Source organism: Hypanus sabinus, chromosome 9 (assembly GCF_030144855.1).
Source record: "Hypanus sabinus isolate sHypSab1 chromosome 9, sHypSab1.hap1, whole genome shotgun sequence".
In the NCBI taxonomy this organism is placed as follows: domain Eukaryota; kingdom Metazoa; phylum Chordata; class Chondrichthyes; order Myliobatiformes; family Dasyatidae; genus Hypanus; species Hypanus sabinus.
In genome coordinates, this window is record NC_082714.1 from 51,217,191 (window position 1) to 51,243,325 (window position 26,135).

General features: G+C 41.2%; 1 protein-coding gene across 1 annotated transcript in view; it reads left to right on the forward strand.

Annotated features, from left to right (window-relative positions):
• myo15aa (myosin XVAa) overlaps positions 1 to 26,135 on the forward strand; it is a 285,041-nt gene that overhangs the window by 96,850 nt on the left and 162,056 nt on the right. Inside the window, exons 7-16 of the mRNA XM_059979671.1 lie at positions 1,027 to 1,101; positions 5,326 to 5,422; positions 8,469 to 8,572; positions 8,806 to 8,869; positions 14,567 to 14,680; positions 15,051 to 15,212; positions 17,710 to 17,823; positions 20,630 to 20,688; positions 22,702 to 22,825; positions 23,683 to 23,778. Of these exons, the coding sequence (XP_059835654.1) occupies positions 1,027 to 1,101; positions 5,326 to 5,422; positions 8,469 to 8,572; positions 8,806 to 8,869; positions 14,567 to 14,680; positions 15,051 to 15,212; positions 17,710 to 17,823; positions 20,630 to 20,688; positions 22,702 to 22,825; positions 23,683 to 23,778 (1,009 nt within the window). The remainder of the gene's footprint in view (positions 1 to 1,026; positions 1,102 to 5,325; positions 5,423 to 8,468; positions 8,573 to 8,805; positions 8,870 to 14,566; positions 14,681 to 15,050; positions 15,213 to 17,709; positions 17,824 to 20,629; positions 20,689 to 22,701; positions 22,826 to 23,682; positions 23,779 to 26,135) is intronic.

A 26,135-nucleotide genomic window follows, 5' to 3' on the forward strand; every position in this document is an offset into this window, starting at 1 on the left:
AATGTTCAACGTGTTGTGCATTCAGAGATGCTCTTCTACACTCCAGTGTTGTAACGCGTGGTTATCTGAGCTACTGACACCTTCCTGAAAGCTTGAGCCAGTCTGGCCATTCTCCTCTGACCTCTCTCATTGACAAGGTATTTTCACCACCAAACTACAACTCACTGGATGTTTTTTTCTGTTTTTCACACCCTTCTCTGCAACCTCTAAAGACTGTACTGCGTGAAAACCCCAGGAGATCAGCTATTTCTAAACTACTCAAACCAATTTGATTTCAACGTTTAAGAGAAGTTTGGATGGCAACATGGATGGTAGGTGTGTGGAGGAATATGGCTCCGCCACAGGTCAATGGGAGTAGGCAGTTTTAATGGTTCATCCTGGGCTAGATGGGTCAAAGGGCCTGTTTCCATGTTGTGATTTTCTTTGACTTTATGACACCTGTCTGGCACCACAATCTTTCCATGGTCAATGTCACTGAGAACATATTTCTTCCCCATTCTGATGTTTGGTCTGAATACTTGACCATGTCTGTATTGCATTGCTGCCACGATTGGCTGATTAGATTATTAGTATTAATGAGCGGGTGTTCCGGTGTACCTAATAAAGTGGCTGCTGAGTGTAGATAATGAGTGAGGACATTGTGGGAAACAGTTCAAGTGCAGAGTGTCACCAGGCTGAGGAAGGGTGGAGGTATTCGGGCTCCCCTGCTGATTTTCATTCAGTGATCAATACAGACAACTCTGTGTGTTGACACCGGGATACTATTTAGCTGGAGTTACCTCCATGGTGGCATAATTAAGCATAAAGCTTCCTGAAGTGCTATCAACACTTGAACTTTTCATGTAGCTGGAAAGGGAAGAAGAAATGGAAAAGAGCGATGTGGGCAACTTTAGAGTACAATTGGTATGTTTTGACTCTGGTCAAGCCAGACCTCCAGCTGAAAATGTGTGGCTAGCAGCATCAAGACATAATAAATCTTTGTGTATACTGTATATACTATTAGAGCATCCACTCTTTCTCTTGCAGCCACCTCTTTGCCATTGCTAATGCAGCCTTCTCCAAAATGGTTGATGCCAAACACAATCAATGTATTATTATCAGGTAAGTCATTTCTCTATGACCATCAATGTCTGACTTTATTTGAAGTGTCTCAAAATGGGGATCATTCACAAAGTAACAGTGCCCCGTCCCACACTTCATATATTTTGTAGTTGGTTCTATCACATCAATCTAGAATGACAGAAACAAAATAATTACTCAGAATAGCCTACAGTTGCTACTTTACTCACTGGCAAACAATGCACCTCAAGCATCTCATATGCCTATTAAGCAATAATATTCAGCTGCTCAGATGTAAGTCAATACCTCTTCAAGAGTATAAGGTGTCACAGCAACAATGTACACAGTGAAGGGTCTCAACAATATAGGATGGAATAGGGGAAGAGAACATAAGATCTTAAAAGTAACACAAGTAACTGGAGCAGATGGAGACCATATGCTCAACTAAATTGCTTCTTTAACCCTTTACTTTACACCTTCTTCCCTGTCCAAACCCCATGTTTCCAACATACTCAGATTAAATCAACATTTTCAGCATCTGCAAAGCTTTATTTTATTTTGTGATTACAGAGAGGAATAGGCCCTTCTAGTTCTTTGAACCGCACCACTCAGCAAACCCGATTTAATCCTAACCTAATCATGGGACAATCAACAATGACCAATTCACCTACCTGGCACAGCTTTGGACTGTGGGAGGAAACCAGGGGACCTCGGGAAAGTCCACAGGGACTCCCTACAGAGTGTGCCAGGATTGAACTCTGAATTCCGGCATCTCAAGTTGTAATAGCATCGCACTAACTGCTACACTACCATGGTTTTGTTTCTGCAGATTTATATTTCAAGTTCCATTCCTAACTCTTGTTCTTTCCATCCTCTGTTCTCCCTGTTATACCTCTTCCAGACAGATCATTGGGAATTATTAAGCTTGCTGAATAATAGATTCTTGGAAGAAAGAAATCTATGGTTGTATTCCATTAGAAAAAATTACTTATAATTTAAGAGATAAATATGAAACATTTCTGAAAATTTGGAGCCCTTATTTACAAAAGACAGGATTAAATATATAGATGCTCTGAAGATGAAACAATTGGTTATTAGGGGAAAGAAATAAATATACATATTAAAGTTGTTACGAATTCCATGGAGCATGTGGAGATCTTCCAACAACCAGGCATTCTTTCTTTCTTTCTTTTTTTCTATAGGGCAGTTAGGGGGGAGGGGTTAAGGGGAGGGGGTAAGGGTTATATACATTGTTTTTTCATACTTTGTAACCATTTAAAAATGCAATAAAAAAAGTTTTAAAAAAAAGCTTGCTGCCCCCTCTGTCAGCTGGCAGAACACTATCTGTGTCATTTAGTTTCCTCCACATTTCAGATCTTCTCTTTGTTCTCTCCATTGTTTTGTATCTTTGAATCTAAGTTTTATATCTGAAACTCTTTTCTCACAGGTGCTGCTTGCATGTCACATTTCCAGCATCTAAGCATGTCTTTACATTGAGCATAGAATAGAGAACAATACAGTGCAGGAACAGTCCCTTTGGCTCATGATATTGTGCCAAACTTATTAAATTAGTAATCAAAAGCCCAGCTAAACTAATCCCTTCTGCCTGCACAATGTCTACGTCCTTCCATTTCCTGCTCATCCATATACCTATCTTGGAGCATCTTGAACACCTCCAACATATTTGCCTCTGCTACTGATCCAGGCATTTATCACTCTGTGTGCAAAAAAACTATTGTCTCACACATCTCCTTTGGACTTACTCCCTCTCACCTTAAATACGTGGCCTTTGGTATTGGACATTTCAACCTTGGGGAAAATATGCTGACTATCTACTCAATTAATGCTTTGAATAATCTTATAAAGTTCTGTCAGATCTCCCCTCAGCATCCTCTGCTCCAGAGAAAACAACCCATGTTTGTCCAACCTCTCTTTGTAGCACATGCCCTCTAATCCAGGCAATGTTCTAGTAAACCCATCTCCAAAGCCTTGACATCCGTGGTATAATGGGGCAACCAGAATTGAATGTAGCACTGCAGAAGTGGCCTAACTAGGGTTTTATAAAGCTGCAGCATAACTTCCCAACTCTTGAACTTAGTTCCTCAACTAATAGAAGCAAACATGCCATTGGCTTCTTCACCACACCATCAGCCTGTGTCACTACTTTCAGGGATCCCAAGATCCCTCTGCTCATCAACACTACCAAGGGTCTTGCCATTAATAGAGTGCTATCTCTTTACATTTGATCTGACAAAGTCCAACACTACACATTTGACCAGGTTGATCTCCTGTTCCATTTATCCACAATATGCATTTGCTGTATGCCCCAGCATATCATTTGTCAGTTATCTATACTACCCATAGCACCATAGACCTTCATATCACCCCACCCCACCCCACCCACCCCATCTACACTTTCATCATTTAGAAATATCACAAATAGTAGATGTCCCAGTACAGATCCCTGTGGAATACCACAAGTCACCGACCTCTAGCCAGAATAAGTCCCATTGACCACTACACTCTTTGTCTTCTATAGACAAGGCAATTCTGAATCCAAAATGGCCAATTTACTATGAATCCTATGCATCTTTATCTTCTGGATGAGCCTCCCATGAGTTACCTTGTCAACCACCTTACACAAATCCATGTGGACCACATCCACACCTCTACCTTCATCACCTCCTTGAAAAACCCAGACAAGCTGACAGGATGTGACTTTCCTAGCACAGTCATGCTGACTGTCACTAATTAGGCCATAGTTTTCAGAATGCTCATAAATCCCATCCATAAGAACCCTCTCCTGTAAATCCCACTTTACTTTCTATCTTTATTTGTAACAAATGCTTCATGGTACTTAATCAAAGAGACCGAAGCCCATGTGATCATCAAACTCTTCAGATTCCAGTTAAATCACGTTCTTGACACCAAGCACATGTTCTCCCCTTTATCCTTGTGTGGACCCACCTGCTCTCTAAGCACCCTCTTGCTCTTGATTTATGTGTAAAATGCCTTGGAATTGTCCTACTTGACTCCTGGCTCTCCTAATTCCCTTCTTGAGTTCTTTTCTGGTTTCTTTGTAATCCTCAAGAACTCTGATTTTAGCTTCCTAAACCTTATGTATGCTTCCTTCTTCTTCTTGTCTAAATGCTCCACCTCTCTTGATATCCAAGGCTCCCTTACCTTGCCATCCTTGTCCTTCCTTCTTACCCTAGCATGACTGTCTGGTACTCTGTCCTTAAATATCCTCCACATGTCATACATAGACTTGCCCAAAAACAACTGTTCCTATGTAAATCTCCCTAGTTCCTGCAAAATACACTGGTAATTTGCCCTGCCCTGATTTGATACTGTCCCACAATGTTCATATTTACAACTTAAGGATTTGTGATTTTGGTTACCTAACTGTTCTCCTACCAAAAGGTCAGTCACCTGGGCTAGGCCTATTACCTCACAGTCATGCTGACAGTCACTAATTAGGCTATGGCTTCCCAGTTGCTCATTAATCCTATCCCTAAGAATCTTCTCCAGTCGCTTCTGTACCACTGACTCACCTGTCTATAGTTTTAGTCTATAATTTGTGGTCTATAGTTTGCTGCATGCTTTTAGATAGATATCAAGTGGAACTAGTAGTGAATCTTTGGAGTATTGTTAACAATTCTGGCCACTATCATTAAAAAGGAAAGAGAAGCTCTGCTGAGAGAGCAAAAAAGGTATTCATCACCAAAATTCTGAAATTATATCCACTAGCTTGTTTCTGTGCTGCAGACTCCATGTCTTTCATTTTCTTTGAACACTGTCGTTTGTTAGAAAAGTATTGTCAGAGGGTAAAGAAAAAGCAGTTTGACTGTACAGAATAGTTCAACATGGAACAAGTAGCAGGCTGTCTTCCAATTAGGAAGGAAGGACTGGACCACAAAAGCTGTTTTTTTTTAGGCAAGGTTTTCAGACTAGGAAACATGATGAAACCTCTGGAAATTCTATCTCTGCCTTGTAACAACACTCAGAAATTCCTTTGCCACTTTTTTATTCTCTAGGTCATTTAACCAACTTTCCCAGTCATTAGAAAAGAAATATCCCACCCCTCAGGTAATTACAGCAGCAGTAACATTAGCCCTTGGTAATCAGTCTAAGTGTGTTTGGTTTCCGTCTTTTGGCCTGTCACTGGGTGGGCAGGTTAGCACAGTAACTGTGACTGTAACACCCTATCTGCCCCCAGAGAGGACAACGGTTCTGAATTTACTATCTACCTTTCTGTTTTTCAAGTGGTGAAAGCGGTTCAGGCAAGACTGAAGCCACCAAACTGGTCCTCCGCTATCTTGCTGCTGTGCACCACAGTCACAAAGATAGTGTGACCCATCAGGTAATTTCCTGCAACTTTTGATAAAGTATATTGACAGGCAAAATACTTTCGGGTAGATTTACACTGTTACACTTAACAGTCACCTTCTCAAATAGGTTAACACAGTTAAACTTCATTATCATCTGCTCAAATAGGTTAACACTGTTAAACTAATTAGTCATCTTCTCATATAGGCACTCTTCAGGTGCAATTTGAGCTATAACTAAATTTTAATGCTTCTAACATTTTCTATCATGTAGCAAGCACTTTAGCAGGTTAATGTCTGTGATGATGCCACTCTCAAAGCTCTGGCCACCAATGCATTTGCTATGGAAGTCACTAGTTCTCAGGGTTAAGGGTACTCACAGGGTCCAAGTTAACGAGTGGTCATACCCTTTGCTGGGGGTCTGTTGGCAGTGACTGTTCTTCATGGCAACGAGTTCTCATTGATGTTTGCAGTATTTCAGACTGTACCACCCTATCTGCACTCAGAGTGGAGAAAGATTCTGAATTTACTATCTGCCTCTACAAACAACAACATGGGCAAAATCAACTCTTTTTAATTTCACGCACTAACGCCATTTATATACAGTCCTTTGTTCTGGTTGAAATCAGGAACTCACAATTGAACCTAGTACTTTGTCATGCAACGTGACTTCTGATGCTGCATTTTATCCATTATTCCTCCAAAAAAATGTAGCTAATGGGGTTTATCATTGATCAAATGCCAAGAACGGGAGAAGGCGATTCAGCCTCCCAACCCGAAAGTCCAATTCACCATCTACACCATCATTTATCCACATCTGTTTCATATCCCCACTCAACAAGATTCTATTAATTTCAGCTGGCCTCAACATCCATTTCCTTTTGGAAAGAAAGGTCCCTGTAACACATGTGACTAAAATGGTAAACAATTTGAGTAAACATCAAGGAAAACCAAAAATGCAAAGCTCCTGCTTTCATTTTATTTGTTTATTTGTTTGTTTATCTATTGACATGCAACTACAGCTGATCCAGATGTGTCCAGATGGGAATGGCGTAATGTTCTTCAAATGGTGACAGAGTGGTAGCGATCTTCAGTTCTTCCAGCTTCTCCAACACAGTTCTGATACCTTGTATATCACAATATGTACACTTCCCTTCTTCTTTGAACCTCTCCAGAGAGATATTTTAAAATCTGATAAAATTCCAGGCCAAATTTTAGTAAGTTAAGCAGGGAAATTTTTTTCCTGTCCCTTCCAAGTCTTCAAAAGCTCCAATTTCATCCAACATGTCAGAAACCAAAGCTGGATACGATATTTCAAGTTAGGCCTCAACAGAGTCATGGTAAAGACAAAATACGAGGAAATCTGCAGATGCTGGAAATTCAAACAACACACACAAAATGCTGGTGGAACACAGCAGGCCAGGCAGCATCTACAGGGAGAAGCACTGTCGACGTTTCGGGCCGAGACCCTTCATCAGGACTGTGTGTTGTGAAAAGACAAAATAATGTTTTTATTGTTTTGAATGTCTTTGATTGAATTGTTTGTGCTTTGCATCCTATTGTTAGTGTTATTTATATCTTTTTCCTCTTTTTCTCACTACTGTTCCATGGTTTTTGTGAAGATTGAGGTAAAGTATTGATTGCTGTTTGTACCTTTCATAAAAGCCAGAGTGACCTGCTGCATTTTCAAACTCAGGCAATTATTTCAAATACAATTGAGATTGCAACATCATTTTTGAAAAGTGTCTGCGAAACCTTGGAAACTTGAAATAATTGCACAAGCCCTGTCAATATTCACAAAGAAAAGTTGTTTTAAATGGAAATTCAGAGCAAGATAGTACCTTCCACAGGAATTTAATCAATTGTCATTGTTAATTGTCTGGTCAATTGTAATTGTTCAGCCAATTGGGAAAGGATTTATAACTTTCAGTTACAATTAGCCAACTTTTCATTTTTTTTGAATTCCCACATGATACCAATGCACTCTGAGTTTCTCCCACAGTCCAAAGATGTAGTAATTAGTAGGTTAATTGGCCCATTGTAATTGTCCTGTGATTAGGTTAGGGTTAAATGATGGGCATCATGGCTCGCTCAGTGGAGACCTGTTCCGTGCTGTACCTCTGGAAAAAAAAGATGAAATAAAATAAGATCGATCAAAGGTTAGCTCCTCACCTGCTGTGTGTTTCCCATATTTGAGGATCTTTGTGCAGGGAGGATAGTCCTTTCTGTATCTTACATACAGCTCGTTACACCTCTGATGTTTAGGGCAGCAATGAAGGTGCCCAATCTCTGTTTGTCCATATAGTTGCACACAGATATAGAAGGATTCTTCATTGCTGTTTCCATAACAATTTTTTTTGACCAGTCAGGGTTGTTAGACCTGAGCCGGACCCCTGAACCTGGAGGAACAGTGAACCACTCTAAGTCTGGGCTTTGCCCTTTGACCTGTGTGGCATGGGTGACCCTACCAAGACCCAAAGCACAAGGCCCTGACTCCAGCCAACATAGCCTCCAGGTCTTTGAGCCTCCAACCCCAACAACAAGGTTGTGGTCCTCTGTATCTCCACTGTTGAAAGCTAATTGAAGTTTGAACTTTTTGTGCTATTTTGAGCATTTAAATGAAAGTGCAGAAAATAATGTACTGAGAGATTTACTTCAACCACCTGCTTCAATGAAACTCTCTCATTTCATTTGTATCATTAACAGATACAGTCGTGTGATAATCATTCTTGGGTCAGGTTTGGGATAATTACAACTCTCAAAGTTAGAATGGTACAGTGAGAAACTATAAATCTGCTTAAAGGGATGAAGTTGGGTGTTGTCTTGGTAAAACAATATTTTACAATAGATCATTTCAGGTGAAATGAAATCACAGTGTGTTAGAAATATTCAACTAGCCATGTGCACTTGTGAGAGTTAAACCAACTTTTGTTTAAAAGAGATGAGCTTTCATCAGGTCTGGCAAAGTCAGGGTTTAAACATTTATAAGATGCAGAGGCAGTGAGTCAGTGGAAGTGAGCCTTGAGCTGATATATTGTATTAATTTCAGTGGTCTGATTATTTTCCCCTATCTCTGAATAGATTCTTGAAGCCACGCCTCTTCTGGAGTCATTTGGGAATGCCAAAACTGTACGAAATGATAATTCCAGTAGGTTTGGGAAATACATTGAAATTTTTTTGCAGGAGTAAGTACAAACATTCATTTGTTCTTGTTATCTAAATAACCATTCACCTGTAACTCAATATACTCTTTCCTGCATACTCTCCTAGTCTTTTAACCCCCACTCATCCTCTCTCTTATCAATGGAACATCCTTCTCCCGACATCTCCCCCTCTGCTCCTACAATGCCCTGTGCTAAGAGTGCTGGAAGCTTACTGGTTATTTTATCTCAGCCCTAATAACAATATCTCTTTGCAGCGGGGTGATATGTGGTGCCATAACCTCACAGTATCTTCTTGAAAAGTCAAGGATTGTGTTTCAGGTGTGTTCACTACCTTTAATGTAAATATATTTACACAAATGGGTGGTTGGTCATTGGTGTGGATTGCTGGGTTGAAGAGTCTGTTTCTATGTTGTATCTCTCTCTGTGACTCTTTGATTCTGCTCTACATGGCTCAGGTCAAGCAGGCTAACTTGCTTGATGATATACTGTCGTTAGCTGTGTACCAAGAGCCTGCAGAAACCAAAGTTATCCAGATGCTGTAGAAACTAAAAATATAGTCAAAAGGTATGCTAGGTATGTGCCACATGTGGGTGGAGTGTAAAGGTACCGTGGTTTAAACCGTACAGGAGAGTGTCTTCAGTGTCTATTAAAGGGGTTGGGAGTAAAGAGAGTGGAGGAGAACGAGTATATTTAAAAGGAGCAGAATATAAAGCAGGCAGATGTTAAGAACTGGGGTTGGGGACATGATAATGGGGTGTAGTTAAATAAATAGGGTTAAGGAGATGAGATTAAAGTAGAAGTATATATTGAGATGGGAAAAATGTGAGCACAAGACATAATTGAGCCAATTACATTGCTATTTATTGGGAAGACACATAAAAATAATCAACAACATTTACATTAAACTTATTTGCCTGGTTGAAAGTGGAAATAGAGCTAACTCATTCTTGAAAATGAACTGCTTGGTTTTCCACTCAGTCATGTCAACTTTGTGTTGTTTTCTACTTCAGTCTTTCTCACATATTACGTCTAGATTATTGGATGTGTCATTCTATGACCCATCAGAAGGCATTCATTTGCTTGCTACCTTTAACATCTTTGGTCAGATATTGTACTTTCAGTTAGTTGCCTGTGCTATTTCAACTAATTGAGCTAGAACACCTGATTTGCCACTGGCAAGTATGGTAGTATTTGCCGTCGTGAACCACTTTTGCCCTGGTTCTGCAATGGCATGCACTTCCACTAATCCACCAACCTTTTGATGTGTCAAATGTCAATGCTCTCAATCCTTAAATAACTTCAAAAACTCTCAATCATTGAGTTCACCCTAGAACACAAGAAAATAGGAGCAGAAGATGGCCACCTGTCCCCTCAATCCTGTTTCACCACTCACTATAATCATGGCTTATTTGACCCGGGGCTTAACTCCTCTCCTAAGGCCAGATCTCCATAGCCCTCAATTCCATGATCTAGCATTCACACGCCTCAAGGGTAGAGAATTCCAGCAATTCTCTATCGTTTGTGAGAAGAGATTTCTAAGCACCTCAGTTTTAAATGATTGCCCCTTCACCTTGAAGCCCTGTTGCTCAAGCTATCTCACCAATGAAAACATCTTAATGCCCTACATCATGGCCCTTTAGGATCTTGCATGTAAAGTCATACTTCTTCTAAACTTCAAACAAAATGAACTTTCATCTCACTTCTATTGTTAGGGCAATTCTCTATCCCAGGAATTAACCTGGAGAATCTCCTTGGGACCGACTTCAGTGCTACTGAACCTTTGATTAATCAAGTGGATCAATTTTGTGGCACATGAGTGAATCTGCAGATGCTGGAAATAACTAAAAACACAAAATGCTGGCAGAACTCAGCAGGCCAGACAGCATCTATGGGAGGAGGTAGTGACGACGTTTCGGGCCGAAACCCTTCATCAGGCGTTTCGACCCGAAACGTCGTCACTACCTCCTCCCATAGATGCTGTCTGGCCTGCTGAGTTCTACCAGCATTTTGTGTTTTCATTGGATCAATTTTGTGTTCGGTACTCCAGGTGTAGTCTCACCAAAACCCTGTTGAAATATATTAAAACGTCCTTGTTTCTAAATTCCAATCTCTTGCCAATAAAGGCGATTTGCTTTCTCGATTACCTGCTGCACTTGCCACAATAGTTGATCACCCTCGTTGACACTACCGCTCCTCCATTCCTGATCTTTGCACTTTTCATCTATAAATTGAGAAGTTTGCCTTTCATGGCCAAAAGGCTTACAGACAAATGATCTGTCTCCCAGGAAGCAATTCATACTTAAACATCAGGGTAATACAAATAATCAGGGGAATATTTCAGTGCTAAAATAAAAGTGGTTTTAGTAGAAATTTTTGAGACTAAAGTGTAGCAAAATAGATGTGAAATGACAGAAAATTTTTCTGAGCATTCATTATTCATTCATGAATTAATGAATTCATTATTTCTGATACAAGACCACAGATGGAATATTGTGTATTGGTTTGATGTCTCTACAGAAGGAACTATTTGTGTGCAACAGAGACAGTGCATTGAAGATTCACCAGACAGATAGGTACTCTCTGAAGTTTCTGTTGTGGAAAAAAAATCTCAGGAGCAGCAGACAGAATAGATCAGGTGGACTCAGAGAATCGTTTCAGACTAAAGGGTTTTATTACATGATATCATGGAGAGCCCAGACTCCTAAAGCGGAGCTCCACAGCTCTGCTCAATATTGGATTACACTTTTATTTATACACTTTTATTTAGACAAGAAGCACTTAAATCTGAAAAAGGAGGGAACTTCAACTACAACTCGTTAGAATAGCAAAGTTGCACTATATGTCCTTGAGTGGTTACACATTTTCTTAAGTGTTAGTTCTCAGGACAGTATATCAGGCTTTCCCAAGCGCATGTGATGATTCTTAGAACAAGGAAGCACAGACAGAGTTATTTTCCCATCCCATCCACAATGCACATTTCAGTCACACAGTGTACATTAAACGCAGGTAAGTGATCACAGACTTTGAATTCACATACTAGAAGAAGGTCATTAACCCTTTAACGGTTGTCACAATGTCTTACTATTTTTCTTCCACAGTTTCTAAGGTACAAAGGTCAAATTTAATGTCAGAGAAATGTATACAATATACATCCTGAAATGCTTTTTCTTCACAAACATCCACGAAAACAGAGAAGTGCCCCAAAGAATGAATGACAGTTAAACGTAAGAACCCCAAAGACTCCCCAGCTCCCCCTTCCCGTGCATAAGGAGCAGCGAGCAACAAACCCCTCCTCCCACCGCCAAGCCCAAGCATGGGCAAAGCAATAGCAAAGACACAAACCAAAGTTACCCCAAAAGCTTCACATTTCATCTGAAATTCAACAACCCACAGCTTCTTTCTTTCCCGGGCAGGGGAAAGGGAGGTGTCCCCCATTTTTACAGCGAGCAGGAGACATAACAATGGTCTGCTGATTTATGATGTTAAAAGTCCGTATCATCACTTTTTTCGAGCTCTGTGTCCGAAGATTGCAAAAGACCTCAGGTCTTCGGGCCCACAGCGAAAGATTTTCCGGCCTCCCCAACAACACACAAGTTTCCTGCTGTGACACCGACCCTCGATCCGCCCATCTCCAGAGGCCCGAGATCTGAGGCTTCTGAACACGATTGAGATTCTCAGGCCAAACCCTTGGCATGTGGAATAATGGCCAGTCGGAGAACCCTGAGAACACTGTGTATTATACAAGTGGGCAGAAAATAATTTATTATCTTAAACACAAGAGAGTCTGCAGATGCTGGAAATCCAAAGCAACACACACAAAGTGCTGGAGGAACTCTGCAGGTCAGGCAGCGTCTATGGAAATGAATAAACAGTCGATGTTACAGGCTGAGACCCTTCATCAGGACTGAAATGGAAGAGGGAAGATGCCAGAATAAAAAGGTGGTGGAAGGGGAAGGAGGCTAGCTGGAAGATGTTAGGTGAGGCCAGGTAGGTGGGATAGGTGGAGAGAAAGGACTCTGATAGGAGAGGAGAATGAACCACAGGAGAAAGGGAAGGAGGAGGGGACCCAGGGTGAAGTGATGGCAGATAAGGAGAGGTAAACAGCTAGAGTGGGGAACAGAAGAAGAGGGGAGGGGGAGCGAAAAACTTTTTACCAGAAGGAGAAATCGATATTCATGCCATCAGATTTGAGGCTACCCTGACAGATACAAGATATTGCTCCTCCACCCTGAGGCACAAGAGGAATCCATGGACCAACATGTCAGAGTGGGAATGGGAATTAAAAAGTTTGGCCACTGGAAGTTCCAGTTTTGGAGGATGGCGCAGAGGTACTTGATGAAACAGTCCCCCAATTTACAACAGATAGTGGAGGCCACATCGGGAGCACTACTTTGAGCACTATCTTATATTATCCTACCTTTCTACTCTTTGAAACCACGAAATTAGTTTAATAAATGTGCCTGGCCTCCATCTGCTTCTGCAAATGCTATTCAGAGTGAGGACCCTGATTGAGGAACAGATTGCAAAATATCTCAGTAATAGTCACAAGCCACCAGCACTGTGTATTGGCAGAATTTAAAATCAGATACGCACAGAAATAACAACAGGGCAGTTTTATATAAGGGAGAAACTATAGATGATAAATGGTGTTCAACAACATTTATATGCCAGCAGACCAAATAAAACTATATAAAGCACCAGAAATAACTATATTTTGTTAGCTCACAAGCAAATGAAAATGTACATCCAAAGGCTTCATCAGAACTTTAAGCTTCACTTCCTCACCCTAATATTATTCATAACCACTGGTGTACTTTTAAGGAGTATGCCTTTAAGGATGACATCATTACTGTTCATAAAGACTGTGGACAGTGCACATAGAACCGTACAGCATAAGGAAGGCCATTCGGCCCACAATGTTGTACCCAATCAGCTAACAAGCAAACCAAATACCACACAAACATTAATCCCTGCTACCTACTCCATGTCCACATCCTTCCATCCAGGTGCCTATTCAAACGTCTCTTAAAAGCCTCCAAAGTGTTTGCCTCTACCACCGTACCATGAGGCGTACTACAGGCATTCACCACTCCCTGAGTTAAAAACTTGTCACTCCCATCTCCCAATGCATGCCCTCTGGTATTAGACATTTCAACCCTGGGAAACAGATACTCTCTGTCCACTCCATCTATGGCTCTAAGTCTTGTAAACCTCCATCAGATTTCCCCTCAGCTTCCAGTGTTCCAGAGAAAACAAATCAGGTTTATCCAGCCTCTCATGATGGCACATGCCCTTTGAACCAGGCGGCATCCTGATGAACCTCTCCTGCACCCTCTCCAAAGCTTCAACGTCCTTCCTACAGTGGGGCAACCAGAACTGTACACAATGCTCCAGGTGTGGCCTAACCAGAAGCTTATAAAGTTGCACAAGGGAATGAACAATGAAGGAGTCTGCTGTGTGCAGGCAGAGGTACCACATAGAGGGTGAATCACGTTAGTGTTGAAGGTTAGACCATGCTGCTGAAATGACTGAATGGTGATTAGGATGATACAGCTCAATGCTTCACTCATTGTATAAAGCAGTCAGGATCAGCAAATACAACCTATAAAGAGGACACTTACAGGTTTAAAACAGAGTTGCAGGGAAATTTCTTTAGCCAGAGGACAGTAAATTTGTGGAATTTGTTACCACAGGCAGCTATAGAGGCCAGGTTGTTGAGTGTATTCAAGGTGGAAATTGCTAAGTTCTTGATTGGACACAGCATCAGGTGTTATGGAGAGAAGCCCGAGGAGGAGGAGAGAAGGGATCAGCCATAATGGAATGGCAGAGCAGACTCAGTGGGCCAAATGGCCTAATTCTATTCCTATGTTTTATGGAAATTAAACCACTAATACATTCAAATTTGCCAGGGCACATGGGAGTTGTTAGTTGTATGAGAATGATGAGGAATTTTATCCCAATGTAAGAAAAAAAATGAACATAGTAGAATTATTTCTTCATTTTTTTAATATTTAGGCCAAAAATGAAAGAAATTACCATATTTTCTATGAGATGCTGGCAGGACTCTCGAGTCAGCAGAAGCAAAAGTTCTACCTGCAGGAGGCTGAGACATATTACTACCTGAATCAGGTACAGTTTCTAAAAATTCAGATACCAGTATTCATCGATCAACGAATAAGTATGATTCCTGGTGTAAAGATAACTGTCTGATAAGGTTTATGTTGTCTTCAGGGGTGCTTGAACCACAACAGATTGCTTAAGGCACATCTATAATACCGGTTAAATAGTTAGATAACTACTGAAGTTGCAGACTAATGAGTATATCTTGGTTAGTTTTCACGTACTGGTCTCCATTACAGTCAGGATCCATAGGCATTACTCAGTCCAGTGGATACAAACAATTCATATCAGAATCAGTGAAATAAGGCCAGAGGGTGGATGAATGTTATTCAGACTGCAATATATATTTTAAACATCCCGACAATATTTGTATTTTCAGGGTGGAAACTGTGAAATTTGGGGGAAGGATGACAGGGAGGACTTCCTTCGGCTGCTCAGCTCAATGGAAGTGCTTGGCTTTAGTCCAGATGAACAGAACAGCATCTTCCGCATTCTCTCTTCTGTTCTGCACCTGGGGAACGTCTACTTTGAGAAATATGAGGTTTGCTTTTGAAGCATTAACATCTATACTGAAATGAAAGAAAAATTATTGAAACGCTCCTGGGTCAGGCTGCATTTGTGGAGAACTTGTCAGAACCATGCTCTGTCTGTGCAAGTTAATTCTGTGACGATGGTGTATCAATGTGATGTTTGATCTCTGCCACTGGCCACTCTTGTTTCTTTGGCTCCTGATGTTCTGAGGATGAAATACCGGCTAGAGCTGAATTAAGGATATTACAGTTATATTTACAGAATAATCAATCTCTTTAGTACAGAGAAAGACTACAATCTAATTGGATTTTAATAGGTGGTAGGCAAAATTGTTGATTTTGCAGAACTAAATTAGAAACCACAATCTAATTCAAAGTGTTAAAAGCTTTATGAATAGAATAATGTACCCTTGTAAGGATTTAATCTCATTGGGGAAGTACAAATCAGAAACAGAATCAGGTTTATTATCACTGGAATATGTCATGAAATTTGTTAACTTAGCAGCAGCAGTACAATACACTACATGATAATATAGAAGTAAATGAATTACAGTAAGTAGTTATGTATATTAAATAGTTAAATTAAAAATAGTGCAAAAACAGAAAAAAATGAGGTAGTGTTCATGGCTTCAATGTCCATTTACAAATCATATGGCAGAGGGGAAGAAGCTGTTCCTGAATCGTTGAGTGTGTGCCTTCCGGCTTCTGTACCTCCTTCCTGAAAGTAACGATGAGAAGAAAGTGTGTCCTGGGTGATGGGGGTCCTTAATAATGGACACCGCCTTTCTGAGGCACCACTCCTTGAAGATGTCTTTGATTCTACAGAAGCTAGTGATGGAGCTGACTAATTTTACAACTTTCTGTAGCTTCTTTCAATCCTGTGCACTAGCCACGCACCCCCCCTCCCCTCACACACACACACACACACACACACACACAAGATGGTGATGCAGCCAGTCAGAATGCTCTCCACAGTACATCTGTAGACGTTTTCCAGTGTTTTAGGTAACAAACCAAATCTCCTCAAACTCCTTACAGCTGTGTCGATAAGTTGGGATCAGGTCAGACCCTCAGAGATCTTGACAACCATGGAATTTGAAACTGGTCACTCTCTCCACTTCTAATCCCTCTTTGAGGATTGTTTTGTGTTCCCTCATCTTATCCTTTCTGAAGACCACAGTCAGTTCTTTGATCTTACTGACATTGAGTGCTAGATTGTTGCTGCGACACCACTCCACTAGTTGGTATATTTCACTCTTGTACACCCTCTCATCACTATCTGAGATTCTGCCAACAATGGTTGTTCCACCAGCAAATCTATGGATGGTATTTGAGTCACACTTAGCCACATAGTCATGGGTATAGAGAGAGTAAAGCAGTGGGCTAAGCACACACCCCTGAGGTGCGCCAGTGTTGATTGTCAACAAGGAAGAGATATTATCACCAATCTGCACAGATTGTGGTCATCCAGTTAGGAAGTCAAGGATGCAATTGTAGAAGGAGGGACAGAGGTCCAGGTCCTGTAGGTTTTCAATCAGTTCTGTAAGAATGATGAAGTTAAACACTGAGCTATAGTCAATGAACAGTATCCTGACATAGGTGCTTGTATTGTCCAGGTAATCTAAGGCCACATGAAGAGCCATTGAGATTGAGTCTGCCGTAGACCTATTCTAGCAATAGGCAAATTGCAGTGGATCTATTATTGAGGCAGGAGTTGATTCTAACCATGACCAACCTCTGAAAACATTTCATCACTGTAGACGTGAGTGCTACTAGACGATAGTCGTTTAGGCAGCCCACACTACTCTTCTTGGGCACTGGTATAATTGTTGCCCTTTTGAAGCAGCAGTGAGAGGTTGAAAATGTCTTTGAATACACCCACCAGCTGATTGCCACAAGTTTCTAGAGCCTTACCAGATACTGCATCAGGGCCTGCTGCCTTGTGAGGGTTCACCCTCCTGAAAGAAAGCCTGACACTGGCCTCCAATACAAAGATCACAGGATCTTCACAGCTGTAGTTATATTCTCCCTTTCAAAACGGGCATAAAAGGCATTGAGTTCTGGTAGTGAATTGTCGCTGCCATTCATACTATTGGGTTTCGCTTTGTAGGAAGTAATGTCTTGCAAACCCTGCCAGAGTTGACGTGCATCCGATGTCACCTCCATCCTCACTGAGAATTGTTTCTTCACTCTTGAAGTATTCCTTTGCAAGTCATACCTGGTTTTCTTGTACAGACCTGTGTCACCAGACTTAAATACCACAGATCTAGCCCTCAGGAGACAACGAACCTCCTGGTTCATCCATGGCTTTTGGTTTGGAAATGTACAGTATATTTTCATAGGCACACACTCATCCACACAGGTTCTAATGAAGTCGGTAACAACTGCAGCATACTCATCCAGATTCAAAGATGATTTCCTGAATGCAGTCCAGTCCATCAATTCAAAGCAGCCCTATAGCATTTGTAGTATTTTAATTTGTCCACTATTGGTTGTGCCCTGTTACAGACTGATTCACAAGAAGTGGCATCAGTAGTCAGTGCTCATGAGATCCGAGTTGTGGCAGAGTTATTACAAGTGTCTCCCGAAGGTCTGCAAAGATCCATCACATATAAAGTGACGGTAAGTCATGCTCTTTGACTCTGCCCCCAGTGAAGTTCTCTGGAGTCAACCTCCTTGTGGAATGATCAAGCAGTTAAGCAGCTTTTCCGGCAGTCTGATGTTCACTTTACTAAACACACGAGATATTAAACCAAACCATGATCTGTTTGAAAGACAAAGGGAAATCCGTACCACGATTATCTAACTCAGCAGAGTGCAGCAAGAGGCAAAAAGTCACCTTTAGAATTAAAGATTGGTACAAGTTTAGCACTGTATGCATGCAAATCACTAATTTACAAGCAGTGCCCGGATCTTCAAATCTGCCATAATTTCCATCTGACTTAACACTTTCAATGTTGATCAGTCGCTGCCCCAAATTCTTTACAAGCAGTCAACAGAGATTTAACCAGACATCAAAGATAAACTGTCCTCTTAGGGACAATGAGGTTCTCCTATGTGTTATGGTCTTATGGCTTATCTTCTTTTTTTTCATTCTGTTCCTCAGCAACATACTCGCAATGCTTGTTGCCTTATCAATTATTGCTCCAACTCCAATCACCCTGTTAAATTTCTGAATGTCATTACTTCCTTTCGGGTCCATGCCATTCATCCCAATTCTATGGAATCTTGATGTGTTTTCATTGTAAAATATGGTAAACCAATCCAAGTTATGGACAATATCCAAAGTGGTTGTGTTTAGCCTATTTTATCTCTCCTCTGCCTCCCATTACTATCCAACAGAATTCATCACAATTTCTTCATGCTGTGATCCCACTTTGAGAAACAGAGGTTGCGTAAAATCTCCAGTACTGACTTGTTAGAAATAGAATCCTTTATGGTGTAATGATGTACAACACTGTCACAGACATTGAAATGAAGTCTCCGCTGTAATATAAGAAACTCAGCTGTTGATTGATGTAACAAATATGATAGGTGAATAGTTTAGAAGAAGAAGAATAGCCCTTAACTCGGCAATGGAGTTATCGGGGCACCATCATGATGGTGTTTCCGTAGCGAGCTATTCTTGTTTTTACGAGGCCGAGTTGCTAGCTCGACGCTCAACCCGACTTGGATTCGAACTCGGGAACCTTTGCTCCAGAGTCCAGCGCTAATATTATCGCGCCCCCAAGCGGGACTATAAGCGAATAGTAAAGTTCCTTTATTTGGTGGAACACTGCTCAATTTCAGATGGAGCCTTGAAACCACTTCCTTCTAGCTAAGATTTCAAATAGGGCCTTAGTGCAGCATCTCCTCTGCATATACCAGAGGTGCTGCTCCCCGAACAGTACTGTGGTCTCTGTACTGCCTCTCCAGTTATGCAGAGCGTCCTCAGAACCCTCCAACAGTGCAGCACTCTCGGAGTACTGCCCTTCCAACAATGCATGCTTGTTCCCTCAGCATTGCACTCCTGCCATTGCTGTGCACCCTCAGCTCGCTTTTCCATGTTGCATACCCTCGAACAATGCCATATTTTTCAGTACTACTCCTGAAGGAGCACCACATCTCCTTAGTGTTTCCTGTTCAAGGGCAATACTGTCAAACTGTTGCCCTTGTGAGAGTTCCAGGACCGTTTCACTATTCCTCTCAAACTAAAGTCCAGCCAAAAACAGAGCACCACTCTCTCAACTATGCCCCCTAGCAGTCTGAAGTCCTTGAATACCGTAGCTTCACCTCAGGATTTTAAATGTGCAACTTCTTTTGGTTTCTGTTCCATCCTCTGCACTGTCACTCCAACAGGACAGGCAGCACCTGTGGATCGGAACAAAACAGTCAACGTTTCAGGCTGAGACCCTTCATCGAGACTAGAAAGGAAAGGGCAAGAAGGTGGGGCGGGGGGGCAGAAAAGGAGTAAAAGCTGGAAGGTGATAGGTGAAGAAGCCAAGCGGGAGGAAAGGTAAGTTGGCTGGGGGGGGCGGGGGGGAATGATGTAAGAAGCTGGGAGGTGATAGTTGGAAGGAGTAAAGGCCTGAGGAAGAGGGAATCTGATAGGAGAGGAGAGTGGACCATGGGAGGAAAGGAAGGAGGAGGAGCACCAGAGGGAGGTGATAGGCAAGTGTAGAGAAGGGAAGGGGCAAGGGGGGAATGGAAAAAGAGAGAAGGGGAGAGGGAAATAATTACCAGAAGTTAGAGAAATCGATGTTCATACCATCAGGTTGAAGGCCACACAGACAGAACATGAGGTGTTGCTCATCCAGCTTGAGGGTGGCCTCATTGTGGTAGGTAGAGGAGGCCATGGACCATGTGTCAGAATGAGCGTGAGGAATGGACTTAAAATAGTTGGCCACTGGGAAATCTTGCCTGTTGTGGACAGAGCAAAGGTTCTCAACAAAGCAGACCCCAATCTGTATTGGGTCTCACCGATGTAGAGGAGGCTGCACTGGGAATGCTGGATACAGTGGATGACCCTGATAGATTCGATGGTGAAGTGTTGCTTACCTGGAAGGGCTATCTGGAGCTCTGAATGAGCAGGTGTAGCACTTGTGCTGCTTGCAGGGAGGAGATCAGTGGGGAGGGGTGAATGGACAAAGGAATTGAGTGAATCCTGTGGAAAGTGGAGATTGGTGGGGGGGTAGGTAAAAGATGTGTTTGGTGGTAGGATCCCATTGAAGATGATGGAAGTCATCTTCTCCACCCAGTTCTCCACTTTCCAAGTAACAGTCCAAGGAACTGAGCCCAACTGCTTGATCTTAACACTAGCCAGCCTAGGGAGGATCCATTTCGATTTCCCTTTCGTCCTGATAGCACATACAATGTACAGTGTTTTAATAACAAAATATTACACATTGACATTGAATTCCAAGGAGCTTTTATTGTTTCTTCCTCTCAGGAAACCATGAGAGAGAAGATTTTCACCCCGCTAACAGTGGAAAGTGCAGTTGATGCCAGGTAAGATCAAAAGCATTAATATTTTCTGTTTGATGTTGATTTATATTGAGACTGATTTATGTTTTTAAATAGTTTATAAGTTGATGTTTGATCATTTGTGGGAAAATAATATCATGGATAAAGTAGTCATCTCAATTTTATATAGAGCACAGCAGTTTTGTCTTATTGGCCAATGGTATATGGGTTACATTTGCAGTCTCTACACTCAGTGGACTAGATATATGTGTGTGTGTGTGTGTGTGTGTAAGACAAGAGGAGTTCACACAAAACTCTGTTTGAGTCATCCCTGCCATATCCAATTAGAAGACATGGTCATATGTGGCTCAGAGATCAGGTGGTTGGCTTCTGTCTCCATCAACTAGCACTCAAATCCAAACCTGGTCCTGGACATGACGCGAAGATTAGCAGCAGCAGCAGCTGAAAATTAAATATGACATTGATCAATTTCATGTTTACACTTGATATATCTTGCCAAAGGATTTGCAACCACTATTTATAGAATATACAGTCATAGCCCCTGTTGATCATAGTAAACTAGAAATATTAGTGTGTGGTATTTCTCTCCACGTCTTTAAGTGATGAATTTCCAACCTGGATTTCATAGACCCATCGGTTAATTATAGGGGTCCATGACATTAGAAAGGTTGGGAACCCCTGCTCTAAGATACTAAAACAGTATCAGACCTTTGCTTTAATGTATGGAACTGGAAAAGCACAAAGTGTTTCAGGGCCAATTGAATGTGCAGAAGGTGTGAAGTATGCAATGTAGGAGAGAGGGGGTATGAAAGGTATAGAATCCAAAATGTACTGATCTGTCCTAAAGTCCAAGACATATACAATATACAGTATACAATACACAAAAGGGTTGGGAAAAGGGAAGAGAGAGCAGGAAGTACCAGAGAGACATTCTGTAATAATCAATAAATCAATTCTTTGGGAGGAAATGAAATGGCCTTTGCCATCCAACACTCCTCCTCCTCCACCCTTGCCATTCCCAATATCCTTTGCTCTTGCCAAATTTACACTCTCCTCTCCACATCTTAGGCACTCTGTTGTTGTTGTTGGGTGCTGTCAAGTTGTTGACGACTCTTGGCGACCCTATGACCACAGGGTTTTCATGGCAAGATATGGAAGTAGATTGCCAGGCCTTTCTTCTGTTGCCTAGGTTGAGACCCAGCCGGATTCGAACTCAAGACCATCCACCTCAAATCCATTGCTGATTACATCACTAGCTGGCCCAATGTGCCTAAGATTTCTGTACAGTAGTCTATATAGGTGGAGGTGATATGAAGTGCAGTGAATGAAGGAAATATGCAGGGTGCATTGAAGGTTGTGAGGGATGTTACTTGTGAATGGGAGGTGGGGGGGTACATTAGGAAGGTCACAGCAATAGAGAAAGGTAGGATAATGGAAGAACTGAAAGCCATAATTGAACATTGTACGTTTGACCCTGGGAAAATCAGGAGCCAATGTAGGTTGGCAAGAACAATAATGATGTGAAAACTGGGTTGATGCTGATTAGCATACAGAAGTAAAGCTTTGGCATAGACCAGAGTTTACAAAAAAAATGAGATGCCAATTATGAAGGCACCAGATTTGTCATATCTGCAAGCTATTAAAATAGTTACATTGATCCAGGATAAGGGCTGGCAGTATTACAAAACTGGGAAGAGACAATCGTGGCTGACTGACTGGATGTGGAGTTAATTCTTTTTCAGTTTGAGACCATGGTTCAGGAAGGGTTGGGATTCAGTGGCGAGGCAATACATGTTGACCTTAGGCTGAGAGAAATGCCTTTAGTCTTCCCTTTACTTAACTGCAAATTGTGTTTCATCGCATTGATCTCAGTCAAGCTACGAGGACATCAGAGGCAAAGCTGCACCTGGGGATGTTCAAGTATCTGTGCACCTGCTTATCTGTAGATTAAATGGCAAAGTGCAAATGTAAATAAACAAGAATCTTCTCCAGTTGATAACCTGGCTTAACTTAAGGATACATTTTCTTTTCTTGCAGAGATGCTGTTGCCAAGATCCTTTACTCACTGATCTTCAATTGGCTCACTGATAGAATAAACACATTGGTTTCTCCAAAGACAGAATCCATGTCCATAGCCATCTTAGATATTTATGGATTTGAGGTAAGTCATTACCAAGAAAGAGGCCAGTATGGAGATTTTAAACACTTAATCAGTCTGGGCCCATAGAAAAAAATTTCTTTTCAGTAATTTTGGGATTTCAAGTTTTTAAAAAACCGCTAGTATAGACATACCATGTTCTTTGTCAACACCTTTGACAGCTGTAGGACTAATGGCCTGTATTAGGGCATTTCTTATGGATATTCAACCTGTGTCTAGGGAGTCAGTTTCTTCAGCCTATTCACTTCTATATGGCATAACAATGTAAGGTTTGAGGGAGAGTTAGAATAAGTCTTTGCCGGGCACCATTAAAGAGGCTGATGCAGGACTTCCATCATATGATTCTTCACCAATCACCAGTGTGGGTTCCCACTCTGCACAAATAGGCCAAACGGAAAATTGAATGGAAACCTAGTTTATTCTGGTCTTGCTCACGTTTTTACACATTGATTTCAATCCCATCCTGAATTTCTTTATGGTAAAAATAAACATATTTGGAGCCTGATAATATATTTTCCTGGAGCCAGACTGAAAAGGACTTTGTCCAGACTTTGTTCTAACTTGATCCAATTTAATGTGTCCTTTCTTTTTGCCAGTGTTCATGCCTCTCCCATTCATAAAACTTTCTCTATTTTTTTAAAACATAGTACTCAGCTCTATGCCATCCCTGCAGGTCTTATATAGAACAGAAGGCAGAAAGCAGAAATGTGATGCAATAAAATCCAAATTAAAGATTAGAGGGATGTGAACAAAACTTAGAATTTTCTCTGAATTATAGTAGTCCTTGTTTACTCTGCTCACACTTTATTCTGATGTATCAAACCTTTATTTAACTAATCCATGTATCAATTTATTTCCAGGATTTGACTGTAAACAGTTTTGAACAGTTGTGCATTAATTATGCTAATGAATACCTACAATACTTTTTCAATAAGATCATCTTCAAATTGGAGCAGGTACAGGATATCATGTTTTAGTTTTAATTTTAGATAGCAAAAGAAATTCTGTACACTTCTTCCCCATTTCAAAGAACAATGAGGGGGCCATGAATTTACTGGATTCTATCTCATTTTGTCAGCAATGGGAAGGTCAGTCCAGCTTTGAAATTACGCCTACGAGTACATAATACTATGTCGATATACCATTCCAGTCCTCCTTCAGACTGTTGTTCCAGCGTACTGTCCCTATTCAGTCCCATGGTTGTATTATTCATTAACCCATCCACCTCCATCTTTGAGGCCTGATAATGGTTTTTATATTATTTGCTTTGTGAGATGTGAACATTGTTGGCAATGCTGCAATTTTCAACCCACCCCTTGTTGGCCTGGCAGATGTGGTGATTCATGGCCTTGAATGGCTGGAGTTCATCTGCTGGAAGTTTCCCACTCTGCTATTGGATCAGGGCTACCAGGATAGAGACATAGCTGTATGCTAGCATACATGCCTGGAACAAAGTCATGCTACAGTGAGAATCAATTATCTGCAGAATGAAATGTGATTAATTGTCAAATTGTCAAATTTGTCAAAAAGTCAAATTGTGCCATTCTAGAAATTCCACTATATACATCTGGTCATGTTACCCCCTCTGATGTCTGCATCAGATGAGCTTCTAATACCATCATTCTTTATGCAATCCAACTTTTGGGCATTGTTGATAGAGATGAGGTCATATTGCCCCAAAGCATGTCTGTAAGTGGCACTGAACCCAGCCAGGGCTGCTTGCTTCGTTACAGCATCATTTAAAGGACTATTCGCATTTCACGTCTTTACTACAGCTGTCTGCTGCAGGGCACATGCAAGACATTTCTCATTCAGAAATGTATTCACATCACCTACCATACTTCAAGGTGAACACCACTGCCATTTCAGTAGGGGCAGCTCCTGGGTTATGGAAGAGTTCTGTTTCTGAAATATGTCAATCAGCTGGTATTTCCACATCCCATGAACATTTTGTTCTATGCTAACTTGCTGTCATTCTTTTGGCTGAATTATCATCCTAACACTATCTATTATTAAAGTAATGGAATACAAACAGTACTGTATCCAGTTATTAATGAACACCATCAATCATTAAATAGTCATTACCACTCCCCTGAAAAGTGATTTTAGTGTATGGAGGCATTTGCGTAATTTGGACGTTTATTACATGGATAATTCGGTGCCCCTGGAGTGCCTGTATTTGAAACCTCTGCAAAGTGGATGCATTGACAGACACTCCACTGATTTCATTTTCGGGGGAGAAGCATCCAGGTGTCAGAGGCAGCACGTTCATGGCTGAGGACACAAAGGCATAGCAGAATAAATGCCAGCAGCCTTCACTCTCCAGCCATGCTCCTGCTCTGAGGGGCTGCACACCATTGTGACTTCAATAGCAGCCTCGTAATGAATTTCCTGAATGGCTGGAATTAGCCTTGTAAAGAGCAGAGGGACGTTCCTGTTGCTGAATTTCATGGTTCATTTGTGTATCCAGAGATCAGGAAACACGTGTGATCTTTTATTCTTAGGGAATTCATTTTACCTAACATATTTCAGGAGCAATACCACTACAGGAGCTGAATTGGAAGATAAGAGCTACTCACTGCTTCCATGGCTTGTGATTTTTGTGCATGTGCCATTCTTTCTAGTCATGTATCATTTCAATGAAAACTGTTACAGCACCAGTCTAAGTGGAGTTTGCCACTGACCTCCTCAAAATGGAATTCTGCATCTGCATCACTCTGGCATTGCACTTTGACATACAGAAAACCGAGTTTAATACATCAACTGCACCTGATATAGCATAGTCAACAGGAGAGTTCAGCTGCACACGCAAAATGCTGGAGGAACTCAGAAGGCCTGTCAGCATCTATGGAAAAACGTATAGTCCGCGTTTCAGGTCGAAATTTCCAGCATCTGCAGAATTTCCGCTGTTTATGAGGCGAGTTCAACATTTGGCTCAATGGATTTCACATTATGAGTCAAAATCAAGTACTGTTTTATTCCAATAAGAAAAATATTTCAGAAAGTCACCGAAAGCTACACATAAGCAGAGGGGAATTATGGTCACTGACTTAGCAATAATGTGTCCCAGATACAGAGCTGTCCTGAAAGTTGGAAACAAGATTCATTTTTCATTCAAAAATGCTCATTGTGCCATTGCTTCTCGGTAAATATCCCATTTCAAATGTATCACAAAGTCACATTATTGATGACCCAAAGCACCTGTGGTTATTGTTGCACGTGTTACTTCAGACAGAATGAATTGATTCAATTATCCTGTCCGTGCTGTAATAGACTTTAATAATCACTATCTTTATGATAGTCAGAATCAGCA